The 17,823-nt window shown below is 39.7% G+C and overlaps 1 protein-coding gene across 3 annotated transcripts in view; it reads right to left on the minus strand.

The window, feature by feature from the left end:
• Nucleotides 1-563: 563 nt before the first annotated feature.
• Nucleotides 564-17,823, minus strand: part of SMG1 (SMG1 nonsense mediated mRNA decay associated PI3K related kinase) — a 59,242-nt gene continuing 41,982 nt past the window's right edge. For 2 of the 3 annotated variants that reach the window (XM_077786856.1, XM_021539807.3), the window contains exons 41-63: nt 17,440-17,669; nt 16,660-16,908; nt 16,143-16,281; nt 15,946-16,055; nt 15,131-15,349; nt 14,511-14,701; nt 13,741-13,913; nt 13,102-13,381; nt 12,131-12,403; nt 11,788-12,022; nt 10,080-10,306; nt 9,314-9,464; nt 9,031-9,220; nt 8,333-8,802; nt 7,191-7,325; nt 6,440-6,592; nt 5,933-6,112; nt 5,503-5,730; nt 4,860-5,071; nt 4,544-4,650; nt 4,040-4,219; nt 3,818-3,924; nt 564-3,160 (exon numbers count right to left, since the gene is read on the minus strand). In XM_077786856.1, the coding sequence (XP_077642982.1) occupies nt 3,083-3,160; nt 3,818-3,924; nt 4,040-4,219; nt 4,544-4,650; nt 4,860-5,071; nt 5,503-5,730; nt 5,933-6,112; nt 6,440-6,592; nt 7,191-7,325; nt 8,333-8,802; nt 9,031-9,220; nt 9,314-9,464; nt 10,080-10,306; nt 11,788-12,022; nt 12,131-12,403; nt 13,102-13,381; nt 13,741-13,913; nt 14,511-14,701; nt 15,131-15,349; nt 15,946-16,055; nt 16,143-16,281; nt 16,660-16,908; nt 17,440-17,669 (4,517 nt within the window). In that variant the 3' untranslated portion in view covers nt 564-3,082. The remainder of the gene's footprint in view (nt 3,161-3,817; nt 3,925-4,039; nt 4,220-4,543; nt 4,651-4,859; nt 5,072-5,502; nt 5,731-5,932; nt 6,113-6,439; nt 6,593-7,190; nt 7,326-8,332; nt 8,803-9,030; nt 9,221-9,313; nt 9,465-10,079; nt 10,307-11,787; nt 12,023-12,130; nt 12,404-13,101; nt 13,382-13,740; nt 13,914-14,510; nt 14,702-15,130; nt 15,350-15,945; nt 16,056-16,142; nt 16,282-16,659; nt 16,909-17,439; nt 17,670-17,823) is intronic. The other variant, XM_021539808.3, reaches the window with a different exon arrangement.

The raw sequence follows: 17,823 nt of genomic DNA on the forward strand, positions 1-17,823 counted from the left end.
AAAACTGCTGAACATATGTAGAATTTGGCTTTGAGAAATCACTTTATAGCATGGTCCCTTGGTTAACATTTACTGCAGCTAAGCAGCAGGCAAAAAATTGCCCTCAGTTGAACTGTTTGACTTCTATAGCTTAAGCTGGTTTGTATTTATTTAGAGAGGTGATTCTAGACTTGCATTATTCTATGTGTGCCTCACTGCAGAGAAAATAAACACCAGTTCTACTGAAAATAAAGTAAGCACCCTTATGTCTTTGTCAGAAGCATCTTTTAAGAGAATGTAACTAATGCAGTCTTATTTACTATGCAGGATGTGTGAGCAGAACCTGAATTTTAGGTTTCATCAAGACTGTACCAACCTCCCATACTGTCAACATTTCCCAAGAAAAATGTGTCACCTCACAAGTCGACAGTGACAGTCTAACTCCTGCACATCTGAGCTGTCTCCTTTGCATTAGTTATGCAAATTTAAGTCTCTGGAGAATCCTGCTCTAATTTGGGGTTTGGTTTGTATTTGTTTGTATTGGGCACTTAATTCTTCCCTGTAATTTTCACAACCACACAGTGTTGCATTGAAGGAAATTAAAAACACATTCTTTTTTATTTTTTAGAACTTTATTAAATTACGCAGTAAGAACCCATCTCCACACAAGTGTTCCATTTCTGGATGGCAGAGGTATAATACATGAGCCACAGGTGAGTGCGTTACCCCTCCCTTCCCCCCAGCTTCCAAGAAACAAAACAGCAGGTACAACACACTCCTGTCACTACACTTCTCCAACAGATTGTTCATAAGGTTATTTTTAACTGGAGAAAAATGAAAAGGACCAACAGTGCCAAGTGTCCTGTTCTGCATATGACTGTTCTTCACTGCAGCATTCCAACAGCTTCTCCTGGGCGTTGGTGGCAGAGGGTCAGGGAGCAGTGGCAGTGGAATGCGTTTGCACGGCTACTGCTAGATGCAAAGCCTGTGACTTCCCTAGAGGTAATCAGGCAATCAGAGTGCAAGGAAGGCCATATGACTGTTGAAAACTGTTACACTTCAAAGTGCATGTCCACAAAAAGTTGGCAACAGAGGAGAAAGCGAATTCTAGGACCTACTGCGGAGGCAGAGCAGTCAGCATAGTGCAAATACTGAAAGGAACAGAAGTTTGCTGGCATTATCCAAAAATCACCAGCCAAGCTTCCTACTCAGATGAACTGCTGCAAACCCTTTCAATTAAATCAATTTTAATTTATGCCAGTAGTGGGCTTGGCTCAAATCTTTTAATACTTGGATTTTGACTGAAAAAATCCTGTATTGAAAGTGTGGTTTTACTCTGAAAAGTGACTAAAATAGCATAAAGGATCTTCCCACATTTTTCAGCAGCTGTGCATAATGAATTCACCACGTTTACAAAAGAGAAACTTTTTATATAGATCTACAACAAATTTATCTGGGTTCAGAATGCCAGAGTGCATTTCTGCTTTAGCTATCAGCACCTTTACAGTTCTGCAGTTGTAGCTGAATTCTGTGGGGTTTGTTTGCTCTAAGAAAAGGAAGTTGCCTTTTCCTAAAGGTGTCCTACTTAAAAAATGAAGCAAGAAGTCTTTTAGACAAGCAGGACCTTGATCCAAGGAAGATGATGCCATTTTTAGAGAGACTTTTCTGACCATAATCACACTTTGAGAACTGATTAAAAAGAACCTCAGTGGAAGATTCCCTATGGATGCATTACTGAACAACCATCTATAGAAGAAATATGGCAAAGGAAAACTACTTTGCAGAAATCTTTACAGATCTAGCTGAACAAAAATTTGAGAGTCCTTCATTTCTTGGATTATATGTATACCTCTGTGAAGTGAAGCACTAGAATTTACAAGTGTGAACTAAAAGGATTAGGAAAATGAAGTAAAAAGCATATCACTCTACCTCCACCAGAACATCACTTTATTGTTTATCTGTCATCAACAATGTAAAACTCTACTAGATACTCTATCCTGGTTTTTAAAAAGGTAAAGATTACATTGGATTAGCTACTTCGTACGAAAGAAACTACAGCAATCACAGTAGAATGAGATTGGAGGGACAATTTGAATTACAAAAAAGTGTACACTGCAAGCAGAGGGAAGTGCACATTAAATCAAATGCCTGTAGGAATCATTACTTTTAAATGCACAGTGACAATTTTGAGAAACTGTACATAATAGAATCACAAAAATGACTTCAAAATAACCAAAATTACATTTTGCATTTGACCATCCAACTCATAAGTAATCATTAATGTTCTATATTTTCAGTGCTTTTGGAGAAATTGTTTACCGAACAGAATTTAAGTTGTTAATTTGACTAAACTGTGAAGCAGAAGGATTGAAATAAAAAGTATATTGGAAGTACGCCTAACCTACAAGAATAAGCCAAGAGGGGTGTATGCAAGGAGAGGCTGGGAGGGAGGAGTGAAAGGAAAGAGGAAAGGAAGAAGAGAACAAAGGCTTTTTCTTCTATCTCAGAAGTTCTTCCAATGCAGCGTGTATCTGATGTACAGCTCTTTGCTTTCAGTCCATTTCTGAAGTTTACATTTTGTAGCCTTTTCCCATACTAACTGGTCAACTCAACCAGCACTGCTGCCACAGAACAAGAGGAACAAGGATCTGAATGCATCAAATCTGCCCTCGCTGTGATTTCTTCATGGCCCCATTTTTCTGTTTTTCTTTGAACAGGGTTCGGTGTTTCCTGAATTGTTCACAGGGTCAGGTGGAATTGAGTTCCAAATCACTCTGCCGTTTGTAGCATCCTGATTTCTTTCTGCAGCTGACCCCCAGACACGTTTGCAGTTCTTCCGTAGCAGAAAGACAAACCGTGTTGCTCAAGCGGTGAGCTTTCACCCTTGACCGTGGGGGTTGCAGACCATTGTGTTTAGCGTATCCCTGAGTGCAGCTATCCTGCAGGATTCACTTCCCAGTGCACCGAGATTTCCTAGGTTTCCTCAGATTAAGCCCCAGTATGCATCACCACCGACTGTGGTGCGGCTACAGATGCCTGAGGCCGAGTTGATTCTGGTGGATGTCTGACCTCGCTGAACCAGACCGAGCTGCTGTCTCCCTACTCATACCCAGGCAGTCCAACCTTCATACAGCTGAGCCAAGTTATCTAGATTAGTTGCTTCCTTAATCACAAAGTCAACCTATTAAAAAGGTCAAACAAGGAATTAAAAATAAGCTAAAATTTTAGAAGTGGTTAAGTGATCTTAGAATTTACTGTCAAATGCCACCTGCATTTCACTGATAAAAATTTAAGTAACTGTAGACATAACTTTGTGCAGTCCACATAAGAAACAGGAAGCTGTACTAAAAAAACAACAAAAAAATCACATCATCTCATTCACAGCCCCTATCATGGAAGTAGCCACGCCATTCTCAAATAGACGTGGACAACTGTGTCCCCTGACTCCGTTGCCCAGAGACAGGAGTGGTTGTGTATGTTACTGAACACAGAAAAGTTCTGTCCCTTGGGCAGCTGTACAGATCTCGTGCTCTCCCTGGCTATCAGCAGCTGTGGAAAAAATGTTAGCTTACTGACAGGCAAAAGACAATTTTATCTGATTCATGGCTTTATATAAACCTCCCATATGAAAAACAAAAGCATATGACAGTTAAAAAAAAAAAAAACCAGCAATACAAGGCAGTAGCAACCTTAACTTGCACTGCAATAACTCCCACCCCCAAAGGAACCCCCATTCACAACAGGATTTCAGCCCTGAAGGCACACTTCAGCATACACAACTGCTAATTAGCATGTATTCAAAGCAAGGACCAGTACTGGAACTTTATTCTCAACTCACCTGTTCAGCCACAGACATTCTCCTGTTGGGATCCACATCTCGGCCCTCTAACTTGGCTTTGACCCGCTTCCACACGCTAACTGCGTAGGAATTCCTCTCCTGCACAGCTATAGGTACAAAATAAAGTGAGTGCAACTTGACACTCCTGCACAGAAACCCACTGAGTATCTTTTTGTTGCTGTCAGTGGTATGGTTGCTGTTTTTTTTAAGGTTTGTATTTACCTTTTCCTGTTTTAGGGTCCCTGGCTGTCTTTTTGGGACTACAAGCAACACTTTTGCCAGTTCCTGGGACTGTGTTTGGAGGAGTATCTGCTGATGTTGCAAGATTTTTCTGAATTAGCTTTCTTGCATTCTGTGACATCACCTCTGGCTGAGTTTTCTGCCCTGTATTGCTACGTACAGCTGTAAAGAAAGTTTAAAAGTGCTTAAAGTCATCAAAATAATAGCATACAGAGGCAAGAAAAAGCACAATTAAATGTGTATCAAATAGACCTATCAGTTTTTCAGAACAAATGCATTTTAAATTTGCATTTTCAGTTCTGCACCAGTTTTCAATCTTTCCATTTTCTAATTTCTTTAGTTTCATAAATAAAAAGTTTTTTTCCACTGCTAAGAATTTACTTTTATTAAGCAAATTGTCTGCATTTCAGAGTTCAGTAAGAGCTATGATTCCCTCTCTAATATCAATTCCTGGTGGTTTCATGTTTGTACTTTTGCAAGTATTACCTGCAGCAAAGGTTGGCTGATATGTAGCAGCTGAAGTTGGGCTGGAGCATTCATTTGCTGTATCCGTGACTAAGGGTGATGCAAACCCCACCAGATTATTGTAGACACTGGGAAACATAATGGAGTTGATAAATACTCATGCAACTACTTGACTTACTGAAAATCCAAGTATTAAATTAATTCAAGTTTTGCAAGATTTCTGAGTGCTAAGAAAATCATCAAGTATGTGTTCATATCACCATGATGTGTGTTCCTGCTACATGAAAGCAGGTATGCAAAATGCCTTTTCTCACCTGAGACAAGGTAACTGTCTTACCTTTGGCTCTGTGTTTTAAGTTCTTTCAAGGTGGGAGTTATTTCCTGCAGCATTTCAACATGTTCCTGACTGCGGACTTGACCCATAACCTGAACTAATGTAAACAGAACTGTCTGAATATTATCTTGCCATGATTTATATTCACCCAGGAACTGCCTAACACTGTTCTCATAGGGAACATCTTCACCATCTGCCAAAGCCGCTTCTTCATCCTGTAACAAGATGTGCAAAAAGGTCATCAACTGCTATATTTTGGCTAAGAGAATAAAGTGGAGATTTCTAAGCCCTTTCCGTCCTTCAGTCTGTCATTTGATTACAAATAACTATAATTTCCAGAAGTTATGTATGAAGAAATAAATTTTTAAATTATAAATTTTTTTACAGATTTAGAACAAAAATATTTATAAACAAAATGTTTTAACTGCCGAGAGAAAAGGTTCAGTTCAACCAAAGCCTGCTCAGGCTAATGCTAGAAAGTTTTATGAATTCTTAAACATGAAGAATTGAACTTGTCTTGAACTCCATATGCACGAACATTTTACTGTTTCTAGATACTTTACAAAGCACATAGCTACAACTGTTGTTTTTCTTACACTGTACTGACATGGGTTCAAGGAATAAATTTAAGCATGTTTAGGCATACCTTTGCCATAGCTTTCAGTAGATGTTTGACATCTCCAAGCTGTCTGTTATGACCCGTGAGCACAGTTTTAATACTATCCACCAGATTCTGAATTGTTTCACAAACTGTTTCTATTTGCTGTTCTCGTTCTGTTTGTACTGTTCTCTGTGTAGATATCTCCTGGGTCAACTGCTTGTGAGCTGAGTGAAGCCATTCAGAGCTGCCAATAGGATGTTCGAGACCAGTGCCCTAAAAGGAAGAGAAACATTTCTTTATCTGTACCCAGAGATAAAATTCACTTGCTGTGTAACAGCACGTGTTTAACTGACAGCACAAACCCTGCGGCCACACTCCATCCGCAGGAATACATAACACTGAGAATGAAGACAAAACTGAGAACTCCCTGCAGTGGTTCTGAAAGGTTTTGTGCTCTGCTCTGCCCCGTGCTCACCACCCTCTGCAGCAGGCGGAGCTCCAGGTCAGACACGGAGCTGTTGAACTGCGATGCCAGGGAGCACATCTGCTGACAGCGTTTGAGGAGGTCAAACAGGGCAGCATCGAGATTCAGGGCTTCTCCTGTTCTGGTACGTAAACTCTCAAAATGAATGATATTACTGCAGAGGAAAGTGACCTGAAAAATCGAAGCCAGAGTGAGAAAAATTATTTCACTTCAACTGTTTATTAGATAAACAGCATCTTTTTCATGTGCTTTGAAGTGAGGATTTTAAACACACAGATACTGCCCTGTTACAGTAGCAGTATCATCCCAGCGTCATCCAACCCTGCAGCAATTCTCACAAAGATTATTCCTATGGCTTTCAAGCGGGATTCCCAGAAATATTTGGTTATCTGTGTTTGCTCTTTAGATGCAGAGCATAAAAATATCTTCTACATAAACCTTGAGTAGGAAATGAAGAGTGAACACACTCATGAAGAGTACTGTACTTATCTGTAGTACCTGGCTTGCTCTTTGACTTTCTTTCAGTACAAGGTTTCTCCGTTCAGCAATAGTGGCATCAAAATCTTGCAAGACTGGGGCCAGTGCAGGATTAGCACCTCCTGCCCATTTTAAACGCTGCTCAATACTTGCTTCAAGTGCTGCTAGTTTCTCCTGCATTAGGGAAGAAAAAAGCCCATAGAGATAATTCATACTGATATACAGCATTCTAAGCCTGACTTTAAATAAACTATGCATACATAGCACATGCAGACACTTGGAAAAGTGAAATTAAAATTGAGAAAGGTAAGCAGCATTTAACAAACATTTTATATTACTGGCACCAAAGAAGTCTAAAATACTGAGCAAAGCCACAGCACACAAACCTTAACACACAGAAGAATTAATATGCCCATTTCTACAACAGGAACTTCTGACATTTAGCTAGCAAAAACAATAGTAACGATGATCTAAGGCACACAAACTTAAAGAAAAGGAGCATTAGCAGCCTTCAGAAAGTAAGATACTTTCACAGATTTGTATTTTTCTTCAAAAATATTTACTGCTATTCCAGATAGAACATTTTGGATGCAACAGCAAAATCGAACAATATAACAGTACCCACCAGACCAAAAGAGATCAATGACAATACCCCCATATTTGCATAAGACAGCAACCCAGATAACGTAATTTGAAGGTGGCAGAGGATTTGCAGTTTGTGTTAGTCCCATTTCAATGTGCTGCTGAACAACCCTCCCCAGAACAGTCATACCTGGACCGTTGCAATGGAAGCTTCAATCTGACTGAGCGCATGAAGTTTCTTTTTCATGTTGTTTAAAATTGCTGAACGAGGTGGAGTGACAGAAATAGCCTGGGGGCGACTGATGAGAAGATCCTCATGCTGCCACTTTAAGAAAGTAACATCAACACTTGATTAGCAATATTGCTCAGCACAAAATACTTTGCATCACAAACACCAATTCCAGTGCTCTGGTACCCTTTATAAGTAAGGGCACTTCAAAAGGCTGCGTGTCAGACACTACTAGCACAGCTCAAAGTCCTAAATCATTCAAGAGCATTAAATTACACAAGTAGTTGCAAATTATGTTTTGTTGGCTTGGATGTTTATACCATTTATCCATCCACTAACTTACTAGTTGTGATTTACACACACCTTTTTAATCTAAAGGAAAAGCCATCAATATGCAAAAACATTCACTTGTGATACTTTAAAACCAAGATAATTTTGCTTATTGGTCTATGGAATGGTTTAACTGACCTGGAGAAAGCTTTGTTCCTGAACCTACAAACCCCTATAAAGTAAAGATCACTGACAGTACAACACAGCTGCATACCCGTGTAAAGGTACACAATGGCATTTATCTAAAGCCTCAGAAAAGTGATTTTCAGGACTGATACTGCTGCTATTTGTACTTTTAATGAAGCAAAGAATGGAGCAAGGAGACAGTCAATATGGTAAAACTTTGAAGGAAAGGTACAAAACTACATTCAGCAACTCATACCCTCTGTTCTAAGCTATCTCCTCCCTTAAAGTCATAATCTGAGAAAAAGGGGGAGAACGCGACAGCATTGCCGGTAAGAAAGCCAGTGACTGACCTATTTTCTAAAAGGCACTTAATGGCTATTGAAAAAAATTATATGTATTGATTCAAGACAACTTGTATGTTGCAGAATTTGCTTCTTGTAAAGCAGCTAGTCTTCCAGAAAACCTAGCAATAACACTTTTCCTTATATATTTACAGCACAATTATAACCAAAATACCTTATTAAGTCCACTAAAATACCTTAGAATTTATTCAACAAAATACCATGTCTGTTGTGCTCAGACACTGTAAATCATGCTCATTTTCCCCAGACCCCATCTGGAAGTCCCAGCCTGTGCTGGGCTCTCACCTGGAACATGGCAATGTGCAGCTGCACTCTCTGCAGGCTGGTCTTGCAGGAGGAAATGCTGGTTTCCAGTCTGCGCACCAGGTCGTGCTTCTTCCAGGCCGTGTCGTAGGAGCTGGCCAGGACTGTGGCCCTGTTCATCACCAGCTGTGAGAACTTGCCAATCTGGATGTTGTGCTCCACGGCTTTCTTGCACAGGTCATCCACAGAAACCTTGCTTTCTGCTCCAAAGTCTTTAGCTTCTACCTGAGCAATGATATCAACACCCAGAGCGCTGATGAAACTGCACAAGGTCAGTCCCAAAGCTTGATTTGGAAGGCCAATTAAAAGCTGCCTCACAAAGTCTGCTGTAAAAGCTTTAATTGGCTTGGCCATTTGATCTTCACTAAAACAAGAGTTCCTGTAAAGGGCTTTCACATTGACAATTTGAACAGGTCCATTTACTGCATTCTGGTCTTCAATTGAACTGATTCCTTTTAAAGGGAAAGAAATAGTACTTCTGTTATAAAGGAAACATTTGGTGCATCCAGAAGAATAATACCCGACTTACAAACACAGCAAAAGCACAGGAATTCATTTTTAGTTGCTGCTTCCTTACCACCTATCCACGGTAAGTTATAGCAAAAGTGACCATTTTACATTCTTCTGAACAAGATGAGAAGCAGATAAAGGGAAGTGAATATTTGATATAATTTATTTACCTGACAGTGTCTTAGAAAAGGTACCACAGAGCCTGAAAAATTCTTTAATTGTTTGCAGTCTCTTCAGAAAGAAAATTTCCTCCAGGACTTGGCGATTATTGTCATCATCAAAGAAGTTAACCTGGGTGCTGCGAGCTTCCCTAATTATGTCAATCTTACGCCAAGCAAGAGGTATCTCCATCTTGTTTAGCTGAACAATGTAAAGGAAATTAATTAGTTTGGGTTTTTTTAAATGTTTCCTAATTCAGGCTCAAACAGTACTCCAAAAATAACAAATCCATACCTTTTCAATCAATAAACCAAATGCAGTTTCCACTTGAGCAAACATTCCATCAAAAGCTACCAAAAGCATCTGACCAGCTGACATTTTGGGAGTTTCATCAACTGAACCGTTTCTTGGCTGAATCAGTTCACCATACTGAGCATGAAGTACTCTTAAAAGGAAAGAAAGAAAATTTACATGGTTTCACCAATTCACTGTAGCACTGATGGAACCGCCACAACTGGCTCAAGGGAAATACCAACTTGAAGATTTTGAATTGGTTTGTTGTGCACCAAGCACCTACCCAGAAATGTAGGTGCACATTAGAAGATGCACAAGTCTGTTTGCTCAGTGTTTTGTCTCATTTTGTGTTTTTAATCAAGTCACTGTCTTAAGCAAAAGCTGCTCATCAAACCTCCTGATGAGGAGTGCCATGGTTACAAGCTCTCCCTTTCACAGGTTCCTCCCACAAACTAATGAACAGGTTCCTATTTTTAGCATAATTTAACTTCAAATAGAAAATCACAACTATGTATTTTGGAAGAAGTTGACTACCAAAAGCCAGATGTAACTGTAAATTGCCACAGCTCCATATTTCTGTGTATGAATGGGGATAAACACACAAACAAGCAGAGAGGAAACAAGAGCACACCTTATACCCTGCACTCTGCTTAAGGTATTCTTGGGCAAGAAAAGCCTGTATATCAAACAAAAAAATACTTTGAGACAAACTAATGTTCTTCAGTTTCCACTCTCTCACACCGAAACTGGAAAAAAGGTGATTTACCTTGCAACATCAATGTAGTGAGTGTGTGTCTCCTCCTCTATACCCATAGCAGCATTTCGTAAGTAGGCTTGAAGAGATTCAACCAATGTTTGCAAAGGGACTCCATCAGTTGTTTGCTCTATAAGATTATCCAATTCATGGAGCATACTTTCTAAAGTATACTCTCCTTTCATTAAGCACCTAAGTGCTTCTGGGAAAATGATCTGTCGGAAGTTTGAGTTCAATTCCTGTTGGGAAGTAAGTATGAAAAAGTAAGAACTTTTCCCCCTCAAAAAGTATCCCATGCAACATCTTTTGTCATTTTAATACTACACCACCATGCAGCAGACATTATCTAAAATATAGTGTGATGGTGGTCAGCCAAGAGTCAAAAGTCTGCTCCTGGATTAACTTTGAAGAAATCAGGAACACAATAAACCCTGTACAAAGCCAAAGGTTTGACACCTGTAGCAATGTAGCAACAACCATCTCCACAGCACCAGCAGCAATACCTGACAGCCATCCTCATCAGAGGCTGGGAGGCACAGAGCTCATAATTTGTGAATTGGTTTCATCAGTGTCAGCTTTTCTTTTCCATTATGTAACTACAAGCAAGTTAAATTATTTATTGAATTTATGATTTACAACACTGATTGGACTAGACAAAGGAAAAGTAGCAGAAGCTTGACAGGTAGTGATAATTTTGCCACAGAAAGTGATGCAGGGAAGAACATTACCTTAAGTGGCACAGAGCAATTTCCCCCAAGCAGAATGCAGCAGAGGGCTAAATGCAGCTACAGAAAGAACCAACGTGCTCTGTCTCCAAAAGGAGATGAAACACACCAAAAAGACTGGTTATCTTGACTGCCAAGTGAGCAGGAGTTCAGTGAGTACATCTTATCTAAGAGCTCACAGGGAGGACAACAATGTGTGGGTGAAAGATCCCCACTGCAATGCAGTGAAATTGCTGCCATGCACATTTCTGACACAGTTCTGAAATGTTACAACTTCAAAGAGGGAAAAATTAAAGTGATGAAAATCCAAGTGCACTTAATGCAGCCTAAGAGGAAAATATTTCTCAAATACAATACAATGAAATTAAAAGCTTCAAAAACCTATTTAACCAGCCACAGTTGATAAAGTACATCAGTCTTCAGCAGATATTTCACTCAGACTGCCCTTCAGGGGTTTTTTGTTTTATTAATGTGGAAACATTTCTGAACCACAAAATTATAAATGCATTTTTCTCCTACTCAATATTGGAGACAGGGGCCTGTAAAACAGGTTTTCTGAATTTATTTGAAACTGTTTGATTCAGGTGAAAATAAGTAAAGTTTAGCAGGAGCAGAAAACAGAAAGAACACAGTTTGAAGGGTCTGGAAGTTGATCAGGACTCCCAGTAATAGAACAGAAAAATCGAAGAGACATACAGCTGGTGTGTCTATAAATCTGATACCAATGTCTTCCTCATGGTTACTTACTTGACAGCAGTTTTTTGCAATTTCTCATGTATAGATCAAAACATTTTCTGTCAACCAATAAAAATGTAAATGACAGAAGCAAATGCCTGTTCAGCTCAATCAAATAAAGCACTTGGGAGCAAGATTTAGGAAAAAAAAAAATCTCAGCAGCATCATAAACAAACATTTAGTCCATTAAGGAAGAATCTATTAAAAATGACTTTGCTGAAGCCTTGAAGGATAGGGGGAAAAGGTAACAAAAGAATCACCTGAAGTGAGATATATACTCCATTGGCTAAGTGAACAGCTTCTGATGCTTCCATGGGGTTGGGAATATCCAAGTCCTGGGGTACAAGATGGCACTGCTTCAGCAGCTGCACAAGGCACGTGACATTCCCACTCATGCTGCAAAGCTCCTCCAGGAACCAGGCTCCATCTCTGGAAGTCAAATCAACCAGCTGCTCTCCAGCACTGGACGCTGCACCTTCCATCATCAGGTTTCGCCTAGATGAATTGAGACACTTAGACACCGCACCTGCTGCTGCACTCCTCAGAGAATTCCATCACTGTGATGTGCTCCCCACCAGGAACTTTTCCCCGGAGGGCACTCACCTGGTCAGCGCGCAGAGAGCGGAGATGATGACGCTGGCCAGGCTGAGCGAGCCCTCCTCGCCGTTCTCATGCAGGAACACTTTGATGCAGCGCTCGATCTCCTTGAGCTGCTCCTCGCACACGGGCACCGTGACCGCCTCCTGCTTCAGCCGCTCCACCTGCCGGATCAGCCGGCTGTTGATGTCGGCCGCGTAGCGCTGCAGCGTCATCTCCGTGGTGGATATGAACTGGCACACGCTGGGCGGCGGCTGCGGAGCGTACTGCATCTCGTACCTGCCGAGCACAAGCACAGTGACTACACCTCCCCTTCTCACGTGGCAGCAGACTGCACTCTGCTCGGTAGGCAGGAAACACACTCCATGCTTGAACCGTTCCTCAATCACCTACTCCTTAATGCTAAATACCACAATGCTTTTATCCGGTCCTAAAATACACCATATTCCACACCTATTTGCAAGGACATAATACAACTGTCCTTGAAGCAAAGAATCAACAGAAGATAAAAAGAAAGGAAAGAGATTTCAGAGGAAATGCTCAAATATAATCTAGATCTTTTAAGCCAAGCCATAATAATGTTGAAAAAACCTGACTTAAGAAGAAAAAAAGAACCAGAAACTGCTTGAAAATCTACTAGATAAAAAAACCCAAAACATTACTTATTGATTTTTAAGTACTAGAAATTTCTAAAACTCAAAATATCACTACTCTGAAGCCACAAAGGTGAATTCTCCATTTCTTCATTACAGGAAAATGTTACTTGATTTTCCTGTTGAAGCACACAAATTAAATTATGGAATGGTACTTTTAAGGCAGTTTTTCATATTTATCCCAAATTTCCAGAATTACAACTTACTGTTGGTTTGCTTTATAATTAGATAGGTCCTTCCAAAAGAATTTATTTAAATTATAAAATTAGGGTAGTAGCTTGAAAATTACATTTTTTTTAACAGGTCATTATTCTGTCAACTTACTTCCTAAAGATATCCTGACAACGGTCTATTGTCATGTTACAAATGAGCTCTTCCATCCAGGTTTTCCACTGCTCTATTCGGTGCTTCTGGAACACAGCTTTGGGATACTGCAGAGCTACTGTTGCATAGTTGTGCAATTGTTCCAAGCAACCACGTAACACGGATCTTCTCTGCTGCAGAAAGCTACCAACCTCTCCTTCCAGCTGTTCACACTGGCTGATGAGATGTGCCTGGCCTGCATTTTGCAGAAATGCTGTTGCTGGGACATAACTTGGAGGACCTTTAAAGAAAGAAGGTTAAAAATAAAGACACTATTATACAATAAAAATACTGAGCATTAACACTTTTTCAAAAATTTTTTTACCTTGTGATAAAGGAGCATAGAGAATTCATATTGAGAATTTTGAGCACAGGGTAAGAGAATCTCATGCCCAAGTAGGAGAAGACAAATTCCTTGGGACAGCTTGGCACTGAAACCTTGAAGTGCTCTAAATCATCCTCTGAAGAAGTCCCTTTCTTTTAACCTATTACATACAGATCTTTGCCTTTAAGCTAGAGGATACTCATAATGCCTCCTGATATTAAACTCAAGTTATTTTCAAAACCATTAAAACCACCCCCAGAAATACTATTAAGTACCTAGGTCCATTTGTGTGCTGATTTCTTGGAGCAGACTTGCAAGTTGTGTTGCCTCTAAATTACTGAAGGCAGTTTGGTAATGGGTTATCCACTGCTCAAACTCATTTAACTTCACCTGGATGGCTTCCTGGACAGCTCTTTGTTGAGACTGCAACTGTGTGTGCTCAGAATACCTGAATTATTGAAGCCACAGAATCAAGTAAGTACTACAAGAAAGAAAATACTTAACACTATAGTATACAGAACAATATTGAACAATACAACTGTTAACCAGGAAATGAACGTGTTCTCACCAATTACGTTAAACTAACAATGTTGCATTATTAATTCTGCTTTCCTAGAAAATAATTAATGCCTGTGCCTATTCACACAATTCTGAAATACTTGATTAATTTCAAATAACCATCAAAAATAACTTAAAGAATCAGAAACTTGGAAGAAAGTATTTTTGTGTGATTTATCAATAGTTCCCTTATGGGGATTATAATGATGGGACAAGACTTTCAGAACATTCCCACTTGATCCTTAAGGATCAAGTGTGGAACTTGGACTAGCACAGGTTATATCAATGGAGTATGAGGTGCAGGACATAAATAAGGTTATTTAGCAGGAAAAGTAGTTGTTCTTTACAAGGAGTGACCTGCTTTTACCAAGCTATTCACTCATGTACAGATTTCTAGCATTCATACATAGCAATAAGTAGTACATTGCTAAAACACCATCTGTATTGAACTGTGAGACTTCTGACAGAATTCCTGGCTCCTCTGTACCTGTTCTGAAGTGTGCGGGAGGGATGATCCACTCCTTCTGCACCTTCCAGAAATTCTATCTCTTCCAGTAGTTTTCCTTGCAACTTTTCTACATCTGTTAACTGCTCCTGCAGGTTCAGGTACTCTTCTAAACTACTGTCCAGTTTTGGCAGCACAGCAAGCATTTCATCTCTGTTCTTAAACCAGTTAACCTGCAATCAAGACACAGATGTTACCAAACTGCACTAAATCAAACTGGCAACAAAGTAATATATGGCAGAACTTAACCCTTCAACACAACCATTCATCTAGTGCTGCTTCAAGTGCTACAACTGCCAAATCTTAACAGACATTTGTTATTTAAGCTGCTCTATAAACCTCCATTTTTATTCTCCTAGCTCAGATTCAGGCAAAGCACTAAAACATGTTTTTTAATTAAGTATGCGACTGAAAACTAAACACTTGCAAGTTCAATATAAACACTTCCCTTCATACAAATTCAATTTATCACAATAAAATTCATGAACTAGTGCTGATACATGACCACATCTTCCCCCATTCCCAAAATACAAATAAATAAAATGAAAGCGCAGCATCTACTTTGGTTTAAAAATAGAAAATTATTGTAATTGCAAACTCACCTTTATCTCGGCCACCCTCGAGGAAAAGAGACTGCGTGTAATATCCCTTTCCATTTCCCTTTTGCTCTGCTTGTTTTCAGCCTGCTGGCCACCACCACCATAGACAGCCCCAGCAAATCCTGCCTCGCCTCCAGCTGTCCAGTCCACCAGAGGATCATAAACAAAAGCTTCCAGCAGCGTAAGCAAAGTCTCCCTCCCACGCCGCATAATATGAAGGACCTGCATTGTATTTTAAACAGACTTGTTCTGATTCTGTGATATCCTTGTAGAATAGTGGAAACTTAGAGGCAAAATACTGTACCTGAGTAGGTACAGAAATCCATAATGTATACCTAACTACAACACAGACAGGAAGAACACCACAGTGGGTACAAATGCAGCTGAGCCTGTGGGAAGATCTATCCTTCCACACAAACTCTATGCACAAGGCACAGACACTTAAGGAGGAAAGATCTCCCTTCTTCAGAGCATTCTTCTTTTTAAAAACCTGTCATGCTTATACAGGATGAGTCCCAATGGAAGATGGCAAGCAAAGTAGCTCAAAAAAAATCCAGGAAAAACATAACATTTTAATCTACAACTACAAGTCCCCCTTTTGTCCTAAATTTTAGTTGTACCACTACTTGCATGTGCATTTATTAGACAATCTCATATTTCTTAAATACCTACCACAGGATATAGCTAAAGTAAGCCCAATTAAAATCATAGCAGAAAGGTGAAGCCTCTATAAACCAGCAGCAGAATGTAGATTAGAAAAGTTCTAAGACAGTATTAAGGCCAGTGATAGCCCTCAGTTTTCCAATCTCCTACCATACCTGTTCACAAGAAAGCCTGAACACCCCCTCCACTCCTGTCACTCCCAGTGCTGTTTCAATGTTGTGTGTCATCCGGAACGGAACCTTCTCTGGGACCCTAAGGCTCTTCCCTTTAAGATAAAAAATTAAGTTGTTTCTTTTAATTACCAAGAAAGAAAACCTTTTATTTGAATAACATATAGCATTTTTTAAATTACCTTTTTCAAAGCAAACATTATAATCTATGTGGACAACTTCTCCTGTAGTCATATCTATAAGAACATTATCCAGATGTCTGTCTCCAAGACCAATGATGTAGCCAACCATGGACATAACTGCAGTGGATCTTGCATACGACTTAAAAGAGAGTTTCAGGAAAAAATTATTTGTGGGAATCCTCTGCGAACACATTGGACTGACTACCATCTTAAAACATTATTTTAAGTGTAAGTGTAAAACAAATCAAGCCCAACTTATTCCAAGCAGTTTTCTATTTGTTGTTTGATGATATTTTACAAGAGTTTTCATTTTTTAGGCTGGTAATTCTAGTATAATAACTGACTTATCTGGTCTATACCCAGGTTTTAATTTGATGGCACAACTGCCAACATTTTGTCAAACTCACAGCAGCACCAGCTCTCCAAACTCACAAGTACCACACCTCAGGCATTTGTTGCCCCTCATCCCATAAAAACCACAGCCTCTCCTATGTAAAATACACTTGTTGTAACTCACCTGTGTAACTCTCCACCACTCATCTGCTGTGGTACACGATGACCAGAGCTCCTTAGCGAGGAGATTCGGGGGAGTTGCTTCCATTAGCTCTTCCAGAACAGCCCTCATGACATTCAAGGGCCAGTCACGACGTGACACGTCGAGACTAAGCCCAACTGCCTTTAAAGCAGGTCCAATTTTACTGTAGTAAAGTTCACTGGGTCTAGGAACTATTCCAGGGTTCTGAGGGGTCTGGTAAGAGTCCTGAGCCTAGAAGAAATGAAAAATGGTAGTTGATGTATTAGCACAGAAACATAACCCAAATTCAGTTTTGATGACAATGAAATATGAAATCAATGCCTTAACTGAGCAGGATTTCTTCAGCTCAGAGACTGCTTTCAAAATTCAGATGTTAAGGTCTAAATAGACTGAAAACACATTGTTCTGGCCTAATTCTACTTTCAAAGAAGATCTCAAATATAACTACAAAAACTGTATTTAGAATCAAATGAGTAAACAAGATATGGAACTAAAATAATTTCAATCAAGGTTAATTCTATTTGTAAAAAACAGTTCTCTTGAGTTATCATGCCAGAACAGCACTTTTATGTTACATACTGTAATTATATATAAATAACAGAGATGCAATTTTATTGATTTCTGGTCAAGTCCCAAGATACATGAATACACACAACCCTCCTGCATTATTATGAACAAACGCAACTTAGCATGACAAAGCAAAAATCAAAACAAGCACTTCTCTTCTGCCTTGTTCTACTTAGCACACATCACAGCTATTACCTTTTGTGCCTGCAGAGCAGCTTCCCGCTGCTGCCAGCGCTTATAAAGCCCAAAGAGAGGTGTGGCTCCATCCACCCACTGGATGAGGCCCGACCTTGTCCCCAGGGGTGTCACCGAGTAGTGCCTCGCGTGGAACCGTGGCGTCTCTTGCCGGTTGATCGTGGCAAACATGGTGTTCACAATGGATAAGAACTGCATGATTCTCTCATCTAGGTGCAAGTCTTCCAAACCTGCAAGAAATTTGTTTTAATATTTCGCTTCTAAACAAAACATTTTTTCCTAAAGCCCAAAATGCAGCATTTTTTTAAACCTACTACATTTCAGACTATGAATATCTTTATAATATGTAGATTAAGGATGAGTTGTTTGGCCTAAACCAAAGTG

This window comes from Lonchura striata, chromosome 16, assembly GCF_046129695.1.
Source record: "Lonchura striata isolate bLonStr1 chromosome 16, bLonStr1.mat, whole genome shotgun sequence".
NCBI classification, from domain to species: Eukaryota; Metazoa; Chordata; class Aves; order Passeriformes; family Estrildidae; genus Lonchura; species Lonchura striata.